This window comes from Myotis davidii, unplaced genomic scaffold, assembly GCF_000327345.1.
Source record: "Myotis davidii unplaced genomic scaffold, ASM32734v1 scaffold194, whole genome shotgun sequence".
Taxonomy (NCBI): domain Eukaryota; kingdom Metazoa; phylum Chordata; class Mammalia; order Chiroptera; family Vespertilionidae; genus Myotis; species Myotis davidii.
Genome location: NW_006286673.1, coordinates 3,975,742 through 3,984,336, shown reverse-complemented (window position 1 = coordinate 3,984,336; position 8,595 = coordinate 3,975,742). Strand labels below are relative to the sequence as shown.

At 45.1% G+C, this 8,595-nt stretch overlaps 1 protein-coding gene across 1 annotated transcript in view; it reads right to left on the bottom strand.

Moving 5' to 3' along the window:
- The window catches only part of DIP2C (disco interacting protein 2 homolog C), a 178,441-nt gene that overhangs the window by 22,228 nt on the left and 147,618 nt on the right, over positions 1-8,595 (bottom strand). The window contains exon 31 of the mRNA XM_015560308.1: positions 7,747-7,917. Coding sequence (XP_015415794.1) covers positions 7,747-7,917 — 171 coding nt within the window. The remainder of the gene's footprint in view (positions 1-7,746; positions 7,918-8,595) is intronic.

The window sequence follows — 8,595 nt, the reverse complement described above, 5'->3', positions numbered from 1 at the left end:
AAAAGGCCCCTCTGTTGCTGCAATCTTCCAGGAACACAGCCACGCCCACTCATTCACATTTCATGTTTCTGCTTCCAGCTCGGACACCAGAGTGGGTCTGTGTGATGAGACCCTGTGGTCGCAGACCAAGCTCTTTACTCTCTGGTCCACAGAACGAAGTGAAATCACGGCTGTTTCCGTGGATGCTGCTGAGGTTAAAGAACAAAGGAGAAGCTCGGGCACTTCGATTCTTGGTTCAAGGCTGAAAACTTTCTATGACTGGTAAGGAATCACTTGGTCAGGTGCCAAGAGATTACCCAAACCAAAGTGAGCATGTGGTGTAAAGCTTGTGAGCTCAACATGTGCTGGACGTCTGATCATCGTCTACTAGGCCCCTAAACTCTCCTGGGGCTATTTCCAAAGTTTCTGAAGGTTCAGATGGGAAGGCATACTTAGCACCTGGCCGCACCAACCAAGTGCTTGCAAGTGGTAATGGCCAGTGCCCAGCACACATCAGACATCCAAACGTACAGAGGAATGAGTAAGTACGCCCCTCCTTTCCTCTCCCTTCCGTCCATGGTGGTGAACGTTCAATCTAGTCTACAGCTTGCAGAATATCCATGGTAAAATGGTCGTTACTCAGAAACCCTGCACCTGGAAACTGGTCTCAGTAACTGCTGAGGCTTCAGTTGTTCTCTTTGAACAGAGGATGGATGTATTATTGGTTAGTAAACGTTACATTATCATGTTTGTTTGTTTTTTTGGGGGGAGTGGTAATGATGTTTAAGAATGGGATGAAGAGCCCAGCCGGTGTGTCTTGGTGGTTGAGTGTCAACCTATGAACCTGGAGGTCATGGTTTGATTCTCAGTCAGGGCATACGCCTGGGTTGCAGGCTCGATCCCCAGTAGGGGGCGTGCAGGAGGCAGCCAATCAATGATTCTCTCTCATCATTGACGTTTCTCTCTCCCTTTCTCTCTGAAATCAATAAAAACATATTTAAAAAAAAAGAATGGCATGAAGAGTATGTGTTAATGTTGGGCAGCCAACAGGATGAGCTGAAGTAACCACTGCTCATTCACTTCTGGTCACCAAGCATCTGAACCCTCTTTCTGTATTTGGGGGAACTCCTCCACTTTAGGAACCTGGCTGCAGACGAGAGCCTCTGTCCCTCTATAGTAACTAAAAATATCCAGTGCTCTCCTTCCCAGCTTTCCTGGAAGCCAGCCTGTGGGTAGGTAACCACGCCTGCCGATTAGTTGCATCCACGCATAGCACAAGGGAGCACGCTCTTGTCCTTGGCAGTGGGGTGTCCGTGACGGGGGCCAGGCTGCAGATGTGCTCATGGTGGAGCCTGGCCAGCTGGTTGGTGGTACAGATCCCCAGCTGCACAGTCCTAAACCTGGCCCTTAGCGCCTCCGTGCTTCTGAGGGCACACCAATGACAGTGTGACAGATTCCTGCTCATTTCAGTTGCCAGAAGGTTCCTGCTGCCTACCAGGTGGAATGACGGACACTCTGGGTAATTAAGAATAGGGGGCCCATGGTCTCCAGTGTCAATTTTCATGATCTGGGACAACATACACCAGTGGGAGAAGCTGTGACAGTTTCAGCTGAATGTGACCAATCCCCTGGAGCATAAACACCCACCAGCACCTGGTTTACTTTCACTTCCCTCTTCTAAAAGCAGTGGAGGGGAAAATGAATTGAGAGCTCAAATTAATGGAAGTCTTACTAAGACTATTCATTTTATTTTGAGAATTACTAAAGATTTACATCGCCCTCTGAGCCTCCAATTTTTTCAACCATCAGTGAGTCTACCTCTCCTCATCAGAATGGCTGTCTTTCTCTTTCATGGTATGAGTTTCAAGATTTAAGGCTGACTGTTACTATTGATTTATTTCTACACAGCTATTCACAGTAACACTTTCCTTTCAGATAAACGAATCATTATTTTTCTACAAAATAACAAAGTTTCCATGTCAGGTGGCTTAAAGGTTTTCCCTAATAGAGCAAAAAATGAAATCTGTTTTGGAAAATAGAAGACCCCATTTCCCCCTCCCTTCCGCGGGTGAGCAGGATGCTAATTTTTCTGTTACAATGAAGTAAATTTCTAAATCTAATAGAACCAAAGACCTTTCAGCTTATACTCTGAGAAGAGTAATTGTGGCTATAGGCAGAAGTTAATAAACAAGTGACACTTCTTAAGAGGACTAAGGGAAATTTATGTTAAAGCCAATTAAACTCAGAAGTTATTAATGTGATCTTTCTAATGTCCACTTTTGTCATAAATCCAACCAACTGAAATCGTTTTAAATTAAAGTCATTTTTTAACAGCTAAAGATGCTGGGAAATGTCATTCCTACGTTTAACAAATGGCTCATACTTCTACATTTTTCTTCTGCAGGGTCTACAACATACCAATAATTCAGGAAAAGTCAAAGTCATCCACACGGTGTTAGGAGTCCATTCCCAAAGCCCTGACATGGAACCCCATGTCAAAATAATTGATGTGGCCATTCCTGTCTCAAAATGATACCTGGGCAAACAAGTCACTCAGTTCCCAAGATTCAAGAGCTGAAAAAACAGCTTTACAGACATTGCCACCATTTTCTTTTCTATCTTTGTGTCTAATTTAAATTTTTATATTTGCCCATTTGTGTACCTGGCAATGATATACTTGTCACTTTTCATAAATTTTGCTTATTTGAAACACACACCAGGGTTTCACATAACAGCACGAGAGCAGGTGGCATGAAGTCATGGCAGCACTGCTCTGGGCTTGGGCACAAAGCCGCTCCTGATGGGTGTCCCCTGCACCCCCACACCCCAATCCGCACCAACAGTGCCAGCAGAGGGCAGCCTGCCGTTCACAGCACATTCCTCACAGAGATGTGTGTCTTTTGAACTATTCCATTTAGCTCACATAGAAACAGGAATTTTGATTTAAAATGTTAGAGGAAAGGAAACAGTAAAAACAGAAGACAGGCCCTAACCGGTTTGGCTCAGTGGATAGAGCGTCAGCCTGCGGACTGAAGGGTCCCGGGTTCGATTCGTCAGCTGATCGAGGTTTCTCTCTCACCAATGTTTCTAACTCTCTATCCCTCTCTCTTCCTCTCTGTAAAAAAATCAATAAAATATATTTAAACAAACAAACAAACAAACAAAAAACCACCCAGAAGACAGGCTACTCTACCTGCACAGAGTTCAATTTTGCAAAAACGGAAGTTTACAGAGCTGTTATTTCATTGGACACTCACAAGTAGAACCGGCACCTAACAAAGCTGCAAAACGCTGGATTTGTCGAAAGCACTGGCTGCCTGGCTTCTACAGTCTGCGAGCAGGGAGACTGTGCTCTGGGGCTGCTTAGCTCCCTGCTTTGTCCACCAGGAAAGCTTCACTTCGCTCCTCTGAGCCTGTTTCTCTCATTGCACAATGAAATGACTGAACTCCCCCTCCATGAGCTGTGGGGATAGACACTAGATGCTGCCTAGAACTGAAGGGTCCAATACACTTGTTAAAGAACAGTGTTGCTTTTTTTTTTTTTGGCTGAGCATGAATGCATTTTTTTTTTCTTCAATAGTGCAGCCTGGACCTGCTGTCTGAGATGCCAATGCTGCGGGAAGCCTGAAGAGCGCTACACCCTGCTTTCCGCTCACAGGGAAGTGTGACAGATGACACGGTTGACGTCCGCTTGCTGAGCTTCACCCTGTGCTGCATTCCCGAGGAAATTCAGTGCTGCCATGAACCCCCTCCACACAGGAGGCCTGTCTGAAGGGCTATTCTCTCATGTGAGCCGGGTTTGCAGGAGCAGGGGCTGCACTCAGGACTTCCAAGAAATGGATTCACTTCAAGAAGTGACTGACTTTGGGAGACACTGAGTTCTCCAACAGCTTTTCACAGAGCACAGGGCCGGAAGTCGGGTATAGAAGTATTTATATAGGGTGTCCCAAAATTCACGCAAGATTTGAATTTTGCGTGAGCATTAACAACAACAACAAAAAATAAAAGCCTAATTTTACTTGGTTTATTGAATCAGATTCTAATATTGGTTGCCCTTTGATTTCAATCCCTTCAATTTGATAAGCATTACCAAGTACCAATTATGGCCCAGGAGCAGGGACAATGAAGACCAATGAAGGCCACAGCTTTGCGTATGTGCCAGCATAGTCGTGGAGGCCATTTACCCGATATGCTATTCCATACATAACCCTATACTGTATACTTTATGAATCAATAAAAAATTTACAATTTTTAATGATAAACCTGTGTTTTCTATCAAAATACTTCTTGCGTGAATTTTGGGACACCCTATAAAACGTGCTAGAAAGTATAAAGTGGGACAGACAAAGGGCCATGGGAAGTCGAAGGAAGAGGATACGTCCAGCTGCAGGGATCGGAAAGGAGACCTGGAAAAGACGCGGTGTCCGCCACCTGACGATGGCGGCAGCCCATTTCAGGACCAGAACAGCGGGTCAGGGTGTCAGGAAGTGAAAGCATGAATGACTCTACGGCAGACACTGTCGTTTCATATCAGATTGTTAAGAGGGGAAGAGAAGCTTGAGGTTGGATCGTGAAAGGTTCAGGTGCCATCAATGAAGACTATTCTTCAAAGCAAAATTAAAAAACACACCCTAATTTATCTCTGTATAGCTTTACATTCTCATGTGTCAGATACGCTTCATTCTCAGTCATGAAAACATGTCAGTTGTTTCACTCTGCCTTTCCCCGACCAGGGAACCCTCTGGAAGGTGGTACCCATGGACCTCATAAAATACTGCCCGAGACCACAGCTTGTAAACTCCGCATCCCCTGGATGTGGCTCCGTTCCTCATCTGGACAGAGGTTGAGACTCCTACCTTCTAACAGGGCTGCGCCTGCTAAAACTCCTGGAGCCAAACTGCAGGCCCACTGAGTAAGGATGACAGACAATCCGGCTGAGAAAACAATACTGTCATAAAACAACAAATCGACTGGAAACAAATACATCCATTCACTGATTTCACATATATTAGCAGCTGCTGCTCCAAAGGGAAAACCGTGTATATTTTTCTTTTTTTTCGGCTGTAAGACCTTGCAGCTTATCAATGGACAAGGCCAACTTTATTTTCCTTTATTTTTTTATTGTTTAAAGTATTACAAATAGTAGTACATATGTCTCCTTTTTCCCCCCCAATTGATCTTCCCCCAGCCTCCCCTCCCCACCCCATACATGCCCTCACCCCCCTGCCACCAGTGTCTTGTGTCCGTTGGTTATGCTTATATGCATGCATACAAGTCCTTCGGTTGGTCTCTTACCTCCCCCCCAATCCTCCCCAGCCTTCCTGCTTTAGTTTGACAGTCTGTTTGATGCTTCTCTGCCTCTGAATCTATTTTTGTTCATCAGTTAAAAATGTTTTTTTATTATCCATAAATGAGTGAGCTCATGTGGTATTTTTCTTTCACTGTCTGGCTTATTTCACTTAGCATAATGCTCTCCAGTTCCATCCATGCTGTTGCAAATGGTAAGAATTCCTTCCTTTTTATAGCAGCATAGTATTCTATTGTGTGGATGTACCACAGTTTTCTAATCCATTCATCTGCTGATGGGCCTTTAGGCTCTTTCCAAATCTTAGCTATTGTAAATTGTGCTGCTATGAACATAGGGGCGCATATATCCTTTCTAATTGGTGTTTCTGTTTTCTTAGGATATATTCCTAGAAGTGGGATTACTGGGTCATTTTTAATTTTTTGAGGAAATGCCATACTGTTTTCCACAGTGGCTGCTGCAGTCTGCATTCCCACCAGCAGTGAAGTGTATATTTTTCAACGGCTTTAAATATTCAGGTACAGAGTTTGGAATATCATAGCCTTTTGTGTTTATTATTATTATTATTATTAACATTAAGGGATTAATGATCTCTGGGTAGATGAAATTATGGGTATTATTTGTTGATTGGCTAACTTGTATTTTTGGTATTACTTTCGAAAACATTTATTATGCACCAGGCCCCTTAGAAGTACATGGTGAGCAAGAGACATGGGATTTCTGCCCTCAGACCTGGGCTATGCCTGAGATTGTTCTTTTAATATCCATTCAGCAGAGGTAATTTTTCCGTTATTTTTATTTCTTCCTGCTTCATGCTTCCTTGAGGCTTCTAATTGGAGTTGACACAGTAGTTACTAAGAACGGCTCTAATTCGGTCACACCAGCTGTAGTGTGCTGGCTGATTCTGAGTGACAGAGTAGGACTGAATGACGGTGCCCACCCACAGGAGCAAAGCAAAATAACAGCTGGCTCCGTGTGTGTGGTGCCATCATCACACATTTCTAACTTCTGAAAGATCGGAACAGAAGTGGACGTTTCGCTGACCAGCCTCAAGGCTTTGCACTCCCTGCCACCTGTGCCTGAATTCTACACTTGGTTCACGTCACAGGGCACTCGGCAGCCACGTCACCTCCTAGAAAAGCCTCCTTGGCCACCCTTCCTGAAACTGCCTCCTGTGTGTCCAAGCCATTCTTCACCCTCTCACGCTGTTTATTTTGACTAAAAATATTTTCTTCACTTACTCAAAAAATTTATCTGTGTTTTTACTGCCCTTTACACTGATTACGAGGAAATGTTCAATGAGGACAAGAACTTGGTTGTGAGCAACCACTTTAGAGAGATATAGAGGGGACTTAGAGAGAGTGGGTGGGCAGGGAGTAGAGGCCAGGGTGACTTGTGTCAACTGGTCTTCGTTCCAGCACCTGCTGTGAGTCAAGCCTTTATTGTTTTAATATGTTTGACGAACAAACTCTGCAACTGAGCTTGTCCTGGGTGAAGCTGTGGGCAGGGCCCAGGGGAGAACATTCCTACACCACGTTCCCTTCCTGTTTCTCAGGCCTCCCGACCTGGCACAGTGATCGCCACGGCCTGGGCCTCACGTTAGTTCAGAAGGAGAAAGGAGTAGTGGAGATACTCGGCAGTGGACTAATAAAGAGAGAAAATAAGTATGTATGATTTTTAGCGGTGGTTAATGCTAGGCTACCTTAGGAGGGTGGCCTATGCCACAGAAGTGCAGTTGTAATTGTTATTTCTAAATTGCCACCATAGCAGCAAACTGCCAAACCTGCTTCATGTTTGGAATTCTTCCTGCAGAAATCACTGTCTACATACACAAGACTAAGTACTTCAAAAGACAAGATTTCTTGCCCCAATGAAACATTTGTCTAGTGCCTAGCCTTTAGAAAGCCCAACTGCAAACAGTGCTCCTGTTACAAAAGTTAAAAGGTCCCAGGAATGCTAATTATGAACAACTAGAGGCCCATTGCACAAAGAGATTCGCGCAATAGGCCTTCCCTTCCCCTGGCCGCCGGCACCGGTTTTCCTCCGGTACCCGGGACCCAGGCCTTCGCTGTTCCGGCTGGAGCCTTCCGTTTTCGCTGTTCTGGCCAGAGCCTTCAGTCTTCACTGCTCCGGCCAGAGCCTTCAGTCTTTGCTCCACCACTTCGCACATCTGTATGCAAATTAACCGCCATCTTTGTTGGGTTAATTTACATACTCTCCTGATTGGCTGAGCATAGCGGAGAAATGGTCAATTTACATGTTTGTCTATTACTAGGTAAGATGGTTACTGACAAAATACAGAATAAAAACAATAAGAAAGAAGAAACACTGTGCACCAATCACATCTTCTAAACGTAGCTAAGCGTCAGTCAAGGGAAGTAGGGTGAGCCTGAGCATGTGTTGCACACCTGTCATTAACAGCGACTCTGTCACCCAGTACGGATGGTATCAAAAAAACTCACCTGCAAGCAAATGGCCAGGTTCACTCTACAGCCAAACGAGGTGCTAACCGCCCGCGGATGGAGGCCCAGGTCTTTGAACAGTTTTGAGAAGGACTGGGTGAGTGCTATTCGAGGCCGTTCTTCTGCCACCACCACACACGTCCGCACGCGGGACAAGTCCAGTCCTCGTGCCTAGAAACAACAGCAGCGGTAAGAGATCAGCCTTCCAAGTGCGTAGGTGTGTGACCTCCGGAACCAGGCCCATCCACACAGCAGATGTCCATTTCCAGGGTCAAAAGGTTCCATGCTATTAACTGAAACAGTCTAGGGTGTGCAAAAAAAAAAATCAATCACACAGATAACAGATTATGAAGGATGTAGTTACAAACATGCTTTAAATAACAGCAAGAAGCAACAGCAAGAATGAGGAGGAGAAAGGCTGAGGAGAAGCAAGGTCCGGGACAAAATAAAGGACAGGGTTTGGGGGAGAAAGGGAGCATTTGTAAAGATTCCTACAGGCATGGATGCACAGGGACTGGAGAGGAATGAGTAAACTTTTTTAAAAATTGGCTTTAGAGAGAGAGGAAGGGAAGAGAAGGAGGGAGGGAAGAAAGGGAGGGAGGGAGGGGAGAGAGGGAGAGAGAGAGAGAGAGAAACATGGATGTGAGAAACATGAATGTGAGAGAGAAACATCAACTGGCTGCCTCCTGTATGCTCCCTGATTGGGGATCGAACCCAAAACCTGGGTATGTGCCCTGATGGAGAATTGAACCCTCGACCCTTAGGTGCACAGGTCGATGCTCCAACCAACTGAGCCACACTGGCCAGGGTGAGAAAACCTATTCTAATAAAGGAATGGAAATTGAGTGT